The sequence below is a fragment of the Dreissena polymorpha genome, chromosome 4 (genome assembly GCF_020536995.1).
Source record: "Dreissena polymorpha isolate Duluth1 chromosome 4, UMN_Dpol_1.0, whole genome shotgun sequence".
In the NCBI taxonomy this organism is placed as follows: Eukaryota; Metazoa; Mollusca; class Bivalvia; order Myida; family Dreissenidae; genus Dreissena; species Dreissena polymorpha.
Window position 1 is genome coordinate 114,135,523 of NC_068358.1, and position 18,814 is coordinate 114,154,336.

At 36.3% G+C, this 18,814-nt stretch overlaps 1 protein-coding gene across 1 annotated transcript; it reads right to left on the minus strand.

Annotated features, from left to right (window-relative positions):
- Positions 1 to 1,155: 1,155 nt before the first annotated feature.
- LOC127878713 (sushi, von Willebrand factor type A, EGF and pentraxin domain-containing protein 1-like) lies at positions 1,156 to 18,804 on the minus strand. The gene is made up of 17 exons (XM_052425245.1): positions 18,651 to 18,804; positions 18,182 to 18,343; positions 16,720 to 16,881; positions 14,003 to 14,170; positions 13,323 to 13,502; positions 12,722 to 12,883; positions 10,977 to 11,144; positions 9,976 to 10,143; positions 9,138 to 9,305; positions 8,350 to 8,514; positions 7,755 to 7,922; positions 6,761 to 6,928; positions 6,014 to 6,172; positions 5,284 to 5,451; positions 4,341 to 4,511; positions 3,133 to 3,306; positions 1,156 to 2,907 (listed from the first exon to the last, which is right to left on the minus strand). The coding sequence occupies exons 1-17, from the start codon at positions 18,802 to 18,804 to the stop codon at positions 2,192 to 2,194; spliced, it is 3,381 nt and encodes a 1,126-aa protein (XP_052281205.1). The 3' UTR covers positions 1,156 to 2,191.
- Between the last annotated feature and the right edge of the window lie 10 nt (positions 18,805 to 18,814).

Below are 18,814 nucleotides of genomic sequence, written 5' to 3' on the forward strand. Positions count from 1 at the left end.
AACTTTTTCCCAATGTTGTTAAACATTCCAGCCAGTAGAGCGATTCAGGCCCTCATGGGCCTCTTGTTTACATAAGCCGGATTAAAACTGTCTTTTATGCAGTAGTGGAAATGCTTCAGACAAATTGTTTTAAAAAGTTGTTTATAAACAAGGCTATTGTTAAGCAATATGGTCCCTACCTGTGAAATTCCACCATTGTCAGAATTAAAAAAAAATATTTATTGCCATAGAAACCAGAATATTTGGCGTAGTAACAAAATGAAATGACGTGCATAATCTTCATATTGCCATCTATCCGTGTTCTAAGTTTCATGAAAAAATATGAAGAAAGTTATCGCAGGATCCAGATAAGTGTGACTGACTGACTGACGGATACACAGAGCGCAAACCACAAGTCCCCTCCGGATTCAACGGTAGGGGACAAAAAGCACCACTTACCGGCGTGTTTACATCCATAAACATCCTTTTGCGAACCCCATAAAGTCACGTGATCCTGCACCCTGGTAACGACATTAAAGTTGAACATAATCGTTCATACACATTTGAAGTTGACATTAAGAAACAATTTACGTCAGTCACCTTCCAGCGGGCACAGGCAATCAAGTTATTGCACGGTGAACACGTCATTATAAGAACACACCCAGTTTTATTAAGACTTACACAACATAATCAGGTCATCGTTTACTGGTAGTCTCATCTCACTAACCGCTGGTACTGTAACTGAGCAGCGGTCAGGGGAAACCGTGATTAATGCAAATGCGTAATGTATGGTCCCAGATTAGCCTGTGCAGTCGACACAGGCTATTCAGGGTCGATATTTTCCGCTTTTATGGAACATTTTATTTAAAGTTAATATCTTCGAAACGAAAATCAAGTCTATGCGGAGGCTTATCTGAGATGAAACTTAATGCATAAACAGTAAGCCCGGTTTTCCCTAACCCTAAACCGGCTTAAATGGTAACGCATGGTTCTCTATTTTTAAGGTTAGATTGCAATTCAATTATTAAAACTTGGTATTTTATTTAAATAATGCGTTGTACAACATGTCAAACCAATATAACAGGGACTACATACAAATAAATTCATTATAAATGTAATTATTATCAAAAACAAAACAACAACAATACAATAACAGGTAAAGTTGTATCATATTATGAGTGACAAAAACATCAACGCAAACTCATAATAACTTGACATTTAAACTAACTTTTAAATTTGGAATTGAACACCAAATAATAAATTTTATTAAAGTTTTCAATACAATGTTTATGTATAATTTCAATATATGTTGAATCTACCCTGATTATGAGTTTAATTTAGTTCAACATAGACATTTGCTGTTTATGTATACACACACACACAATGTAAAATAATAACACCATTATCAAAACAAAACTCCAGTTCCATTTGATGGGCGAACTTTGGTTGGATGTCTGGTAAGTCATGAATTTCTCGTGTCAGTCTGCATGAATATAATCATTTTAAAAACCTTGGGATCAACTTTTTGACTACCTTTTACCCAAACCGGAAGTTGGCTTAGATATTCTCAACAAAAACGTTATGACTGATTAATTTTCTTCAAGCTTGATAAAAATGTTGCCTCTTGATTGTTAACAAGCTAACAATTGACTTGGCACACCATACCAGGCTTGATGCCCGACATATGGTGAACACAATATCCCCCATGAGCACAGGCCCTTAGCCCTAACCCTAACCCTGTGATCTCAAAATCACACAAGGCTTGTATTCACAAACCTTTTAAGTCAAAACTTAAAGATAACATTTTCTGGGTATCTGAATATAATTCATACTTTTAATACATTGTAAAATATGAAACTCTTTGCATTATTTACTAACTTTAAATATTAAACGTAAAATTCATAATAAAAATAGAAAAAGACATGGCTGCTTTAGTTTTACCCAATGCATGCAATTCTATGAGCAATGTTCCAAAATAAAACCGAAAACTAGGCTTAATGCATGTGCGTAAAGCGCCATCCCAGAGAAGCGTGTGCAGTCTGCATTGGCTAATTAGAGACGATACTTTTCACTTGTGTGGATTATTTCGAATAAAATATCTTTCTTTTTAACGAAAATCTAGATTAGATGAAAAGTGTTGTCTGCACAGCCTAATTTCGGATAACACTTTACACACATGCATTTAGCCTAGTTTTCCCAGAACGTGACTCATTTAAGCATCCATTTCGTCCACCTCGTAGTCCTGGCTAGTACCACTTATCTTGTAGGGTGAGGGGGTACGAGGGGCCATAGGGGAGCTTGATCGGTCCCCCTTTATCACCCTCAGAAAGTCTTTGTCCTTATCAATCAGGTCACTCTTTTTCCTTTGTCTCCTCTCCTTTTCTGTCTCACCACCTTTAGATGAATTTCTTCTTTGTCTCGACTTCTTTGCTGATTCTGCTGCTTTCAATTCTTCAGGATTTCTTGGTGTGAGTATTTGTTCAGGTAAGGTTAGACGATCTAATTGAGAAGATGCCTGTAATGTTTCTGCTGGTGAGTTAATGCCACTTTCATTTTCACTGCCTTCTGGAGGTTTTCTATTAGTGGGACTATGAAGGCCGTGTTTCTTTCTTTCCTTTGGTACAGGTAAAAATGATTCAAATGTTGAAGTACCAAAACTATCATTTGATCGACTCCCTTGAGAATAACTGCTTTTTGGATGTTTTTGGATTTCAATGTCTCTAGTGGTAACTGGGCCCATTGAAGGTGAAACCATGCCACTTAACGTGATGTGGCGACCAGAAAACAAAGGTGGAGATGTCAATTCTGGTATTCCGCCTAGCTCAGTTATGTGGCGCTGGTGACCTCGAGGGGGTTGCATGTCTGGTATTTTCATGTCAAGGTCATCGAACATATAATGCCCTTCTGGACTAGTTTTAATAGGCTGCCCTGAAGATAAATAGTTTAACATAATTACTAGTTTATTAATCCTAGAGTTGAACATAAAGCTGTACTTAAATCCTTCAAAACTGCCTAGAAACCTGAAGAAACACACAAGCTTATGCTCAATGAGACTTGTCACATGTAAGAATTAGTTTGTATATTTAAAAAAAATGACATGTGAATGACTGCAAAAATAGCAGCAAAATAGTAACACATAAGAAAACTTCTTACTTTGGGAATAAGTGATAGTGCGAGTATTCTCTGTCTTGTACTTCCTCCAGTACCTCCAGGCTAGGTAACCCAGGGCGACTGCAACTATGACAACCAGGACCAAGACTACTATCAGAGCAGTGACAGTTGAGTTGCTGCACTCTCCCCCTCCCGAGGTAAGACCAGAGGACTGCACTGGAATGAACAAGATTAGCTAATGAGCAACTTAATTTATAAAACTATTACAGAGTGTAATCAACAAAAAATAATTCAGATTGACAATAGAATCCAATAAAACAAATGGGCCAAGAAGGCCTTATGTCGCTCATATAAGGAATTATAAGAACTTTTACTTAAAAGGAGCTACATTAATGTTTTTTATTAGAAGTTGATACATATGTTGATGGTGGAATACTTTAAACCAAAGGTCAAGGTCATAATTGTAAAAAAAGCAGCAATTTTTTTTGAGACCTGTCCTGTGGTCACCCTCAGTCCTCCAAAAAAACAACAACAACAACACTATTGCTTTAAGTAAAACTATTCAAACTAAGTTGATGTAGTAGTAATTCATACAAAATATTGTGACTAGTATTAGGTTGATTGGGTCATAAATGTGTTCATATCATTTTCCAATAGTCAATTAAGAAACAAATACCCTGCCCCTGGCAACCATGTTTTTAAATTGAGTGGAATGATTTTCAAATTTAGTAGAGATAATCATATAGACAAATGTCTGGCCTAAATTCTTGTTGTTTGGTAAAACATGTATATTCTGGTGTGTTTTCAAGCTAAAATGTGACAATGCATGACACAAAAGCCAAACACCATTAACATGTCGTGATTAGGATCAATATGCTCAGGTGAGCCAAAACACAAGCAAATTGTTAATGTTGCCACATTTTTTTGTTCACAAGATAATTACATAATGACTGAATTGTTATCATTGTGGTCAAGTTTATTCCAATCAATTCCATTTGCCAAGAACCCCTCACAAAAAATACAAAACGCTTGGTTTCTCAACAAGAAAATAGTTGATCCTAATAAAAAGTGAGCCTTGCTCTGAAAAAACAGGTCTTAATGCATAAGTGTAAAGTGTTGTCGTCCCAGATTAGCTTGTGCAGTCAGAAGATTCAGTGAAAGCAGCAAGTCTGCACAGGCTATTCTGGGACGACACTATACACATGCATTGAACCCTGAATTACCAGAGCTTGGTTCTCATAGAGTATTACCACAGGTTGGCTGCTTAGTGTCCCAAGTGCCATTGCGCAGACATGTGACCTGTAAGGCGCCCTCTATAGAGTAGCCGTCTGCACACCGGAACGAGGCCACAGACTGGCCCCCGGCAGTGGCAGACACAACGTAGGACAGGCCTGAACTGGTGCTCATAGATGGGCAACGCACTAAAATGAGAAGTTGTATGGATGACAAACGTATGGAGACATTTAGAATCGTTTGGTCAAACGGGGTCAAAATTTATGGGCCAAGCTCCGTAAAAAGGGGGTTTAATGCATGTGCGTAAAGTTTCGTCCCAGATTTGCCTGTGCAGTGCGCCCAGACTAATCAGGGACAACACTTTCAACCTTAACTTGATTTTCGGTAAGAAGAGACTGTCTTTAAACAAATGATATCATAAAAGCAGAAAGTGTTGTCCATGATTAACATGTGCAGACTGCACTGGCTTATCTGGGACGACACTATGCACATGCATTTAACCCCTTTTTCACAGAGAAAGGCCATATGTAATCCTTATCATAATGGAAAAAAGGTCATGTAGGTTTTTTTATTTCGAAATAAAGTTTAATACCATAAACCAGAAAAAGGTGCAAAAACATGATATCTAAAAGATATTAACATTTTTGTATTGTTCAGAACATACACTGCAATAATGAGCTTAAAGGAGCAGGGTGCAGCTCCTAGTCTCAGCTTGAGAACTTAAAAAATTGTTAGCACAAATCATTATTTGAATTGAGGTATTTAAATATTTTTGAAGTGTACAAATTCATGTTTGTAACCTGTATTAAATGTAAAAGACTGCAATAAACACCAAAAGAACTAATTCAAATAAGGGGCACATTTTAAGGATTAATGAAAACAATATCGTGTAATATAAAATATTATAAATTGTACACAAAGTTGAGTGATATTCAAATTACACAAGGTTGAGTGATATACCACAAACAGGTAGAGGTCCATCCCACGTGCCATCGCCATGACATGTGACATTGTTGCTATGGGACAATGAGAAGCCGGGGTCACACTGGAATACTGCCTGGCTTGTATGTCCATCTGTTACCAGGGAGAGGTTTTGGTTTGGACCAGCTTGTATGTCATCACATTGTTCTGAAGGGTAATACAAAATTGTTTAATGATAAAATGACATAATTGAGTAGCTATTATTGTTAAATTTGAACAGTTATATGTTTTGTTTCACAATTAATTGAGATAAGCTTTTGGGAAACTGTCGTAATTCATGTGCGTTCAGTTTTAATGCATATTAGCCTGTGCAGGCTGATCAGGGAGGGCATATTCTGCCTACACTGTGCAGGCTGATCAGGGAGGGCATATTCTGCCTACACTGTGCAGGCTCATCAGGGAGGGCATATTCTGCCTACACGAGATTTTCATTTAGAAGAGACTTCTTTCAATGAAAAATTCCATAAAAGTGGGAAGTGTCGTCCCTGATAAGCCTTTGAAGTCTTGTTTAAGCCCAGTTTCCCAGACTGTGGCTCAATTCTTTTGTGAAAAAAATCACACTTTTATGTTTCATTACATTTACACTTTTTGTATTATAATAGATTGCTATACACTTACGCAATCTGTTACTTGATGAAAAATCAAAAACCACAAAACAATAATTGTTCACATTTCATCTTATCATTGATCAGCAGTCTTACATACATACCACAACTGGGTTCATTGCCAGACCACCCTGTACCGTCTGCTCTACAAGTCCTAATGGCAGGTCCAAGCAGTGTGTATCCCACGTTACATCTGTACGCTGCTGATAGGCCTCCTGTGATTGACATGCTTCCGTGGGCTGGCTCGGCAGGTGGCTCACATTCTACAGGAAAATTTTGTGAACTTTCATGAAGGACTTAAAAAGTGAAAATAATGTTCATTGAACATTATTTACAAAGAAAATTAGCACAGATTATTATTATTATTGAGTGACCTTAGTTCAGAAATGAAGAAGTGTAAATAATGTTCACTGCAGATTATATAGAAAGATATTTTAAACAGAATACAAATTAATAAATTAAAGCATGTACAGTCTTAAACAATACATTATGAGGTTATACTTTTTATGAGAAACAGTGTAAATGGTATTATTAAAGAATTAAAATGAATTTTAAAGGTCCATTTAAACATTTAAGTCTCGCAATTTAGTTCAGTTAAGTGATGATTTGTTAATTGAAACAAATGCAGTACGACAATTAGACAAAATACTGGTTAGCACTTGTAAAAATGTAAAACTATACATGTAGTTAGTATTATACATGTTATTGTGAAAATAAATGCAAACTATCTTTTTACACAACACTTTAGATCCTCTACATTTTGTTTCATATATTTCCGGTACTCTTCAACGTATACCAGACTTAGCAGTATACTGTTAAATAAAATACATAAATAAATTGAAATCATTTACCACAAGTTGGCATTCGGAAATCCCACGACCCATCAGAACGACATGTTAGTTTGTATTGACCAATCAGAGAGAAGCCTGAGACACATGTGACATAGGCAGAGGTGACAGACCCACTGGTTGTCATGGTGATGTTTCCACCATACGGACTGGACAGTTCTTCACATATCACTGGAAAATGGCATCAGTATTATTTCTTATCAAGGTGGGATTATAATAATTCTTTAAGCTTCAAATTCTTTATTTCAACCTATTTATTTATTACATAAGCAACACTTATAGCCTTTATAAATATATATTCAAACGCTGAAAATATTTTCTTGTTTTTAAGTCAATTCTTATATATAAGATTTGGTGTGTGAATACAGGTCCTGGTTGCATTGTAACCATCAAGTTATCATGAAGATCTAAAGAGCTGACAACAGCTGGTCAAAAGGCTTCTATGTTAAGATGAAGGTAATGAATAATGAACAATTGTATACTTTACAGATCTTACTTACTTGACCAAACCTATGATTAAATGATTATTTTAAAAATCATCACTCAAAACACCACTCAAATAACAACTAAAACAACATAATAAGCTTAAAGGATATTTTAATTATGCATTTTAAGATATATGCAACAAAATGGACTTCAAGACGTAATGTGAATGGCAAGGGGTTTAGTTTTCAGAAACCTAGAACTTACTTGTTAGATGGACCATTTGTACACTGTCCAGGATTTCAGATGGACTAAAACTATATGAATCTTGTTCTGGGAAAACTGGGCTTCATGTTTGTACGTAAGGAGTCATCCAAGATCAGCCTGTGCAGGTCACACAGGATAAACAGGGATGACACTTTCTGCTAATGTATGTAATTTTTTGAAGGATGTCTCTTCTAACTGAAAATCCATGTAAGACGGGAAGTGTTGTCTTTGATTACCTGGTGCGGTATGCACAGGCTATTCTTGGACTGCACTTTATGCACATGTATTTAGCCAAGTAACTAATTACCGCAGATAGGCAGAGAGCTGTTCCATGTGCCATCGCTACGACAACTGATGACCGCATCACCCACCAATGTATAGCCTTCATCACATGAGAAGTTCATGTAGGTCTTTACACTGTCTGAGTATCGCACACTGCGCACGCCGGGGTTAACACTCAGGGTGTTGCATGTATCTAAGAAATATGAACAAAGGAACAATTGGTACCAGGATTTATTTCTTGTATAAGATTGTACCCACAGTCTTTATTGGAAATCAGTAATGTTTCCAAAATTAAAAAACACACTTGTCAAAAATACAATACACTTATGCTTAACATGATTACAATATATTTGGGCCGTGATCAGTGAAAAGGGGGTTTAATGCATGTGCTTAAAGTGTTGTTTCAGAATAGCCTGTGCAGTCTGCACAGGCTCATCAAGGATAACACTTTCCACTTTTATGATATTTTTCGTTTCAAGAAAGTCTCTTCTTAGCAAAAAATCAAGTTAAGGCGGAAAGTGCGGACTGCACAGGAAAATCTGGGACAACACTTAACGCACAGGCATTAAACCCCTTTTTCACAGAGCATGCCTCATATATAATTCTGATACTGTACATACTACAAGAAGGCGCTGTCACTAGTGAAGTGTTGCCAATATGTGTGTCACATGAGTATGTTGTAGCCCCTCTAAGTGTATAACCTGCGTCACATGTGTACACAGCTGTACTCCCATTGGTCAATACTGTCAGATGTCCGTTTGTCGGCTGCGTAAAACTCTTGCAAACTAAAATGGAATTAAATATCATTAACATAACTGTACTTAGGGGCAGAAATCAAGAAATAACTTATTTGTTAACAAAACATGAGATAACTTTGTATCTCATTGAAGTAAAATTATTCTTTGGAATGGTCTGCAAAAACATACATAAATACTAGATCTACCAAGAAGTATTTACAATTTTGTACATCAATGTTGGTTTGGAACAACATTTAGTACATTATTCTGGGTTCAGAACTACATTTTTGTACATCATTCTGGGCTTGGAACTACATTTTGTACATCAATCTCAGTTTGGAACAACATTTTGTACATCAATCTCCATTTAGAACTACATTTTGTACATCAATCTCCATTTGGAACTACATTTTGTACATCAATCTCAGTTTGGAACAACATTTTGTACATCAATCTCAGTTTGGAACTACATTTTGTACATCAATCTCCATTTGGAACTACATTTTGTACATCAATCTCAGTTTGGAACTACATTTTGTACATCAATCTCCATTTGGAACTACATTTTGTAGATCAATCTCCACTTTGAACTACTTTTCGTACATTTATCTTCATTTGTGGAACTACATTTCGTTCATCAATCTCACAAGCACTGCTAGTTTCATTCTTACCACAAGCAGGTGGAGAGAGGTCCCATAATCCATCTGAAGTACATTGCAGAGTGCCACTGCCTGTGAGTTGGTAACCTTGGTTACAGGAGAATGCAGCAGAAGTCAACCTTCCGTCAGTTGTTATGACTACTGCTCCTTGTTGTACTTGTTTCAATGATGGACACGCAGCTTAATGTAACAAACACGTGAAATAAGTGCATTTGAAGTACTTTAAAAATAAGGCCATGAACAATTGTATGTACATACAAATTAATACTCTAGTCAATACTTCAAAAAAATGTATCAGTCAGTGGTTTTTGTTATGATATGTCACACGAGCCGTGAGGCCATTGATGTCATGCAAAATAGCACAGGCAACAAGACTGAAAATGCATGTACTTTTGGAACAATTGAAAAGCATAATACCCCTTTTACTACAAACACTCATAATCTTTTTTTGGGGGGGGGGAGGGGGGGGGAAGGAGATTTTTCATTATAAAACAAGTCCATTTTCTTTTTATGTGTTAGATATTTGATTTTGCTAATTTCAAAAGAAGACCAAGTTTATAAATTGTGGCAGTCAATGGTTAAGGTTTAATGTGATCAAGTAATATTAGGGGCATAAAAATATTCATTTAAGCTTGCTTTGCAAACAGAGTGCTTAAACAAGGACTGAATAAACAAATATGGGTTAAGATAAAAAAAAATGAGGTGAACAAAAGCACATAATTGCTGATAATAAAACAATTTCTTGCAAACCCTTTGACAAATAATTGAGAGGCCAAGCCATAGATATCAATTCCCTGAGCATGTATTGGACATCTCAGCATGTCCATGACTTCTGAAAACCTAACCTTACCACAGACAGGTTGGCTCCCAGACCACTTGCCATCCGGTTGACAGGTAAGTCTCTGGTCCCCAGCCACTGTGTAGTTGAGGTTGCAGGTGAATGCTGCCATTGTTACCGACCCGTTACTAATGATCTCTGTTTTACCAGAGGTTAGGGGCATCAATGATGGGCAGGTCACTGAAACCAACACATCACAATTGATACCTTTTAACCCTTTCCCACTCAGAATCAAAGTTAAAATCATAAAACCAGAACAACAGTCTGTTCAGATTTTTATGCTGTTTGCTGCTCATCGCTATCTCAGGGTTGGAAATGAAGCCTTTAAAATATGAATATAGTAAAAAAGGGTCTAAAATTTAATTTAACTTTCTGAGAGACTACAATTGCGTAAAAATATGTATCTTAGTGGTAAACGGTTGAATATGTATCTAAGTCGTAAAGGGTTAAATACAAATGTAAGTGGTAAAGGGTTAAATACAAATGTAAGTGGTAAAGGGTTAAATACAAATGTAAGTGGTAAAGGGTTAAATACAAATGTAAGTGGTAAAGGGTTAAATACATATGTAAGTAGTAAAGGGTTAAATACATATGTAAGTAGTAAAGGGTTAAATACATATGTAAGTAGTAAAGGGTTAAATACATATGTAAGTAGTAAAGGGTTAAATACATATGTAAGTAGTAAAGGGTTAAATACATATGTAAGTGGTAATGGGTTAACGGATCAATCTGATAAAGCATAACTTGAAATACCAACCTGAGAATCTGAATTGGACAAACAGATCAATAGTGAGTTGTTTGTAAATGTTTGTTTGAACAAAGAGACCAACACATCACACTTATTTAGTTCAATGCTGATAACGAAATCTAAATGGACAAATGGACCAATGGGCATAAATTTTATTTACTTCCAAATATTAACAAAAAAACTGTTTGTTAACCAATAATTCCTACAAAGCTACTTTGTCACCATGTGCAAGTATTTAATTAAAAGAATTAAAACTGAATCTCACCACAAGATGGAAGGGCCAAGTTCCAGATGCCATTTGAAGTACAGGTGATGTTTTGCTGTCCACTTAGGGTTGTGCCAGTAGCACATGTCACAAGGGCAACAGTAGACTGACCATTGGTCAATAGTTGCAGTGAACCATTAGCTGGCACTGTGGGCATACTGCAGAACACTGGAATACAATTAAACAATTGTCAATCTACAATAAATATTTTACTGTATAGACTAGATTATATTTGTTGACATACAATTTTCATGTTAATATATAATATCTGGTGTAAATCTGCAGTTTTCATTTTCTCTAAAATTCATAGATTTTTTTATTGTGTTTGATACAAGACATGGAACTTAGACGTTTGTTGGACATTTGATTTTGTAGTTGAGAGGACCAATGCAAATCCACAAAATTTATTTTCCCACGTATAATAATGGTTTGACAGTATTACAATGTGGCTGAAATGTAGTAACATGCTTTTTATAAGAGCTTAAAGCAAAATATATGAAGGCAAAAGTAATACCTTTGTCATTGTAAACATCAATTAAAACACACTTTATTTCCTTCATGTTAACTATGAAAGTGATTAATAACTCCAAAAGATGACATGGTTATTACTTCTACATAGGACTAATGGAAAACAAGAGCTGTGTTTGTAAAACACAATGCCCCCTACTGTGCCGCTTTGAAGCCATATATTTGACCTTTGACCTTGAAGGATGACATTGACCTTTCACCACTCAAAATGTGCAGCTCCATAAGATACACATGCATGCCAAATATCAAGTTGCTATCATCTATACTGCAAAAATTATGACCAAAGTTAAAGTTTTGGGACAGAATGACAGACAGAATGACAGACAGACAGGCCAAAAACAATATACCCCCAATCATTCGATCCGGGGGCATAAAAATATAACAGCTGTGCTTTGGGAAAACAGGGCCTAATACATGTGCAGATTAACACAGGCTAATAAGGGACAATACTTGCTGCCATAACTAGATTTGTGTTCATAACAGAATCCCTTTTCACAAAAACGTCCATTAAAGCCGAAAGTGTCATCCCTGATTAGCTGACTATGGAGGCTAACCTGGGACGGAAATGTATACACATGCATTTAGCCCAGGTGTCGTATTCCAGAAGCATCTTATGTTAAATTTTATTCTTATCCTTAAATTGGGAAATTTTCTTAAGTGTTTCATTTCATATTGCAATAAATTGGCATCAAGATATACATTTAAACAAGAGATTGCAAAGCAATATGGTCCCCTACTGGTGAAACTCCAACACTGTCAGTATTTTTATTTTTTTTAAATATATTTGTTGCCATAGCAACCAGAAATCTTGATGTAGGAACAAAATGAAATTACGTGCATAATGTTCATATTGCCATCTATCCATGTTTCAAGTTTTAAAGAACTTTAAAAGTTATTGCAGGATCCAGAAAAGTGTGACAGACTGACAGACAGACTGACAGAAAGACTTACAGACAGACAGAGCGCAAACCATAAGTCCCCTATGTTTCACCGGTAGGGGATAATAACATAATTATGCCAATGTAATGATAGGAATACCAAAAAAACATGTGTTTCCTTATTTAGTAAAGTAATACAAAACATTGTAATTTTAAATTTTAAGTGAATTATTTCAGAAATGACTTAAGATGTTTCTGGAATACCACCCCAGTTTTCCGAGGGAGAGGCTCATATATAAATACACAAATATGCAGAGACAAATCGCAGGTGTTGGTTACCACAAGATGGCTGACTACCACTCCAGCCTGTCCCATTGGTTGTACAGAGCCTGCTGTTAGGACCTGCCAGACTGTACCCCGTGTTACACGTGTAGGTCATAGTGCGCCCGTCAGGGGACGTCGTCATGGTGCCATTAGCAAGGGAGGCTGCGGGGTCACATTCTGAAACCATGGGGTATTATTCACATTACAAGATAATTCTTATCTTGGGGGTATTGCTTTACCTGATGATTGTCAAAAATAGAGAATAAAGCTATATTTCTTGGTCTAATATTGTATTAAATTTCATATAAAACCCTATGTTGACTTTTGGTAAATATTATATAAAATTGTATGACTGTTAATACAAGATGATTTCTTTATAAAACTATGACATCAAAAATGACGTCTTTTTAATCAGGAAGAAAATGGCAGATAAATAACAAATTGTATATATCTTACTGACATTACACAAATAAAATCCACTATTTTGTCTAAAATAAACTGTACATTAACATTATTACAATCATAATGTACAAATTAATTATTGATGGTCCAAGTTTTTCACAAATACTCTCTAGCTGGCAAGTTCTTGGCAAGATGCTTGTTCACCAGTACATACTGCAAGTAGGGATGCTGCTATCCCATGAAGATGCGCTATTGCTGGACGCAGCACAGGTCACCATGGCAACACCATCGAGATGGTACCCTGCTGTGCAGGAAAATCTGGCTGTAGGTCGGGTACCGTCAGTTGTTAGGTTGATGGTTCCACTCAAGAGGGGAGTTAAGCTCGGGCATTTCACTGGAAAAGGGTAGTGAATAACAATGTATTTCATTATTTTATCCTATTATAAGATCATATGTCAATAAGAAATTAAATTTGACAACAATTAAATAAAATTGCCTTATTCTACAAACTAGAGTATTTACACTATCAGACAAATATACAAACACACCACATCTACTGCTTTCCTACATTTTTGCAGAAAAATACTAACAGTTCTTTAACATATATATGAGACATATTCTCTATCAACAGCAGAAGCATTTTTATAAACATAAGTGTAATACACCTGTATTAAAATGAATAGCATAACTGATAAATAAAGATTATTTTTTTGATTATTTGTTTACAATTAACAATCAGTTATATTGCATACAGAATTATATAAAAATATAAATAAATAAATATACTATGAATTAATGCAATGACTGATAATATGTTACATTGTTTAAACACAATTAAAACAAGTTCCTTTAGTAAAACACTAATACATGAAGAAATCAGCACAGAGCCCTTACCACACTGTGGCTCCATGAAGTTCCAGGACCCGTCATCCCTGCAGGTGAGGGCTGGGGCCCCCAACAGGGTGTGGTTCACATCACAGGAGAACACGGCTAGGGTGGCTGTACCTTCATACATCAGACTCACATCTCCCCCTGGGGGGCGCCCCAGGCTGTCACAGGTCACTGCAGGGCGAAACCATTGTTTTAATGAGCAGTATTCCGGAAAAACTGGGATCAATGCATGTGCCTTGATGTCCGAGATAAGCTTATACACAGGCTTATCTGGGAAGACACTTTACGCACTATGTATTAACTCAGTTTTCCCTGCAGGCTCAAATAGATGCAAAACAGTATCTAGAGTCAACAATAGACATAGAAATAAGAAATAATTTATTGAAAATTGACAAATGCTTGGAAATATTATCTACTTGGGTATTCAATGTGTGACTTTTTTGGCCGGTACTTTATCCTTTAGGTTCATTATTCTTTGAGTTCATTTGCAAGTATTTGACTTTTTAGTAAGTTCTACGCAAAAAGTGTGTGCATTTTGGATTGATCATTGCATTTTCATGTACATAGTTCAATGATCTAATAATACAAGTCTGTTATAAACATGCACCATATGTATAACAGAATATAGAAGCAGTATACTACAATGACTGTTTGAAACAGAAGGTTTGTGTTTTCATGAAATGAAATAGTCTTTAACAAGCGGATCACGTGAACTATCCAGTATATAAAGTGCTGCTCTTCTGTGAGGGAAGTTTCTTTGGATGCCTCTTGAGTGATGGTGACCCAAGCAACTTTGCGCATTTACAATAGCTTGCTGGGTAGCATGGTGACTCATATATTAGTCCGGGTCAGAGGTTACCTTTGGAAATATTAGTCAGTGCACGTGTCAGGTCTCCTGGGTCAGCCTGAGTCAGTCAAGCTAATTATTTTTGCTTGTACTTCACTGATCCATTGTCCTCCCTGCATAACGCATGCATTGGACACTCTGCAGACACGTTAATATAGGTTGAGGTGACCCAAGTCACCAGAGACACCCGAGATGACCTAAGTCAACCTAAGTCACCCTAGGTGACCCAAGTCACCCAAGTCACCCTAGGTGACCCAAGTCACCCATTGTATATATCCAGAAGAAACGGTAAACACGCTACATATGTACAAATATCTAACTAAACACAAGACCTGTGTCCACATTACATGAATGACCCCCCATTCCACTTTTGTCGTAAAACTCCACTAATGTACTGATAAAAAACAAGCTGTTTATTTTACCATATTTGTCTGTTTACCTCTTAATGTGACCTTGACTTCTGAGAAAGATAGACAGGAAATACATGTCACTCCTGTTGGTAGACATTTGTATAAAGTTATTTTTAATTAAATTATTTATGACAAAGTTACAGCCCAGAAAGGTTGTTTTTTGGCAAAATTTGACCTTTGAACCCTAAGTGCGACCTTTTCCTTTGAGGTAGGAAACAGCACGTTATTGCAACACATTGTCAACATTTGTGCCATTTTTTTTGGTTACAAGTCCATCTTAATATTGCTATGTTATGGCTGAGACAAGATTATTGTTGTATGGCCATATTTTACTTTGACCTCTAAGTGTGACCTTGAACTTAGGAGACAGCTATTTCACGTGATGAGTCATATTTCCGTAGCTTTGTGCAGAGTTATTTTGAAATCAATCAATATATGGCAAATGTATGGCAGAGAAAAAAAAATGAAGATGTTTTATGACAAACTTTGACTTTAGAACTCTTAGTGTACCTTGACCTTTGAGGTAGTGAGACAGGCTGTAAGCATGCCACATTGTCTTATGATTGTTAACATTTATGCTAAGTTATTTTAAAATCTATCACTATATGGCCAAGATATTAGAAGACAGGAATTTTCAGACTAACATCTGGACAATTGAAAGACAGACAACTGCCATATTCTGCTTTCTACAAGGGGGGGGGGATTTAAATGTGTAAGCATCATAAATTTAATATGTCATAGGACAATTTTTATTAACTTTAATATTATATATATACATGTATAGTTACCTGACTGATGCATTTCAATTTTAAATTCACTTATAATCCACAATAAATTAATAACAAGGGACAAAATTGTCAAAAAACCAGGTTTTCAATTTGTAAAAAAGTCTGATAAAGGGAGACAACTCAAACTGAACTAATTTATAACTATACCCCTTTGTTTCAAAATAAATATATTTTTAGTCATGGCAACCTTGACCTGAGAGATATTGACATAATTCTTTTGTGCAACACACCGTCCAATGATGGTGAACAAGTGTGCCAAATGATTTTAAAATCTCACAATGAATGACATTGTTATGGCCCGGACAAGCTCATTTATGGCCATTTTTTACCTTTGAACTCAAAGTGTGACCTTAACCTTGGAGATATCGACGTAATTCTTGATGATGTTGAACAAATGTGCCAAATGATTTTAAAATCTCACAATGAACGACTAAGTATGGCCCGGACAAGCTTGTTCCGCCCGCCCGCCGACATTCGCCGATCTAATAACCAGTTTTTTCCTTCGGAAAACCTGGTTAAAAAGTATACAAAACCTGTGATCCAAACTCTTAATATCTCTTTTTCTCCTTTAATTTTACAATTCTGTGACAAATATAATTGCAAATTTGCAAATGAGTCACTTGAAATGAATTTTAGTTTTCTTACACATCAATGGAAAACATATATGTTGCTTACCACATCTGGGTGGTGAAGTGTCCCATGTTCCATCTGGTCTACAGGAAGTGGTGCTGGGGCCAACAAGAGTGGAACCAACCTCACAGCTGTACAGAGCCACAGTACGGGAACCGTCTGTGCTCAATGTGTAGCCAGTAGGTGTCAGCAGAGGCTGACATAAGGCTGAAAAAAACATGAGGCTTGGTCTGAGAAAACTGTGTTTAATGTATGTGGGTAAAGTGTTCTCCCAGATTAACTTGAGCAGTCTGTACAGGCTGATCAAGGACGCACTTTCTGCTTTTATGGAATTTTTTTTTTACAGGTAGTCTCTTCTTGGTGAAAATCCAGATTAGACGGAAAGAGTTGTCATTGATTATCCTGTGTGGACTGCACAGGCTAATCTGGGACAACATTTTATGTACATACTTTAAACCGTTTCCCAGAGCAAGGCTTAATTATAGAAATTAATCCTGAAAGTCTCTGCTAAATTTCAGACTCTTGTACTGTTTTAACAAGAATCAGAGAATGACAAAGACACATTTACCCAGGTGTGGTGATATAGACCATTTCTAAGACCTGGTAAAGGTCAAGATTGTGGGTTAAATTGGTGGATAGGGAATCATCTTATCAAATACAGACATTCCATATTTTTGACAACAATGCAATTTATTTTTTCCTCAAAAAAATTACCTTTATCTTGAAGGTACCCAAATGATTGTTAGTTCCAAAACGTCATTTTACAACAGTCCACATTTGGGCCAACTCATTTCAAAAGTAAAGTTTTAAAGGCATGATGAAGTTACAGTTTAAACATTTTTAGAGACAAACAGACTGAGGCACAAATAAAAAGGTAAAAACAAAAATGGTATTAAATGCCACACTCAATATCCTGATGGTAGTAATTTGTAGTCAGTTGTCTTAAAATTGCATTTTGAATGACAGTTAAGTTTAAGGCCCAGACAAGCTGTTTTATGTACAAAAGTGACCTTTGACCTGTGAAAGTAGCCTTGACCTCTGAGGAACAGATACAGGTTTTACACAGAAATTGCCGCCCCTCATCGTCAACATAAGTGTTAAGTTATGTTAAGATAATTAATGACAAAGTTGCAGTCCAGACAAGTTGTTTTATGGCCAAATTGACTTTTGAACTCTTATTGTGACCTTGAACTTTGAGGTAAGGAGATGAGTGTAAACCCTTCATGTTGTCTTATGATAGATTGCTTTTGTGCCAATTAATTTTAAAATACACAAATAAATGGCCAAGTTATGTGTTAGACAGGAATTTTGAAGCTATTTTTGGCCAAATTTGACCTTTGGGCACATTTTAATACTGTAAGTTTGAATGAAATCCTTGAAGCCATTTCTGAGAAACTAGCTGAGAGAAACACTTTAACCTAGCCAGGATGCTTTCCTACACTACGGAAAGTTGTGCTTAAAATAACAGCAAGGAACAAACACCTGTTAATTGAACATTGATACTTACTGCATGTAGGTGGTGTGTAGGTTGTGAGGGCAGTGGCCACAGAGCAGTCAATCAAGGTATCGCCAGAAAGCGTGTAACCTTCACCGCACGTCACCATTGCCTGTGTGCCGTTGCTACTCTGAGATAGGTTGCCATGGACAGGCTTTTGGAAGGCCTCACAAGCTGAAATACCAATAATACAACTTTATTGGGAAAAATTAAAACCATTTTAGGATTTCAAAACCATTTTGAAATAAACAGCTTTCACTGACTTATATCTTTGAGAGGCCTTAATTAATCATGTTCCTTCAATCTTTTTAAAGGTGTTATTTTCAATGACAGTCTTTTAAATTGATGAATTAAATTGTGACTTTAAACATGGCGTAAGATTGCAAGGGGAAATTAAAACAACTTGTTCACAGATTAGCAAAATGTCAAAGATGCCTGATATGAAATCTTCAACAAAAACACATCAAACCATTCTACTCACAGCAAGTTGGTGGCAGCCCTGACCATGTTGCGTCTGGAAGACAACTTAGAGTGGCCTCCCCTATCAACTTGTAGCCCTTGTTGCATGAGAAAGCAGCTCGAGCAGAATTATTAATGTTGGAGACGATCACCACACCATTCTGTGGAGTTGCCATTGATGGGCAG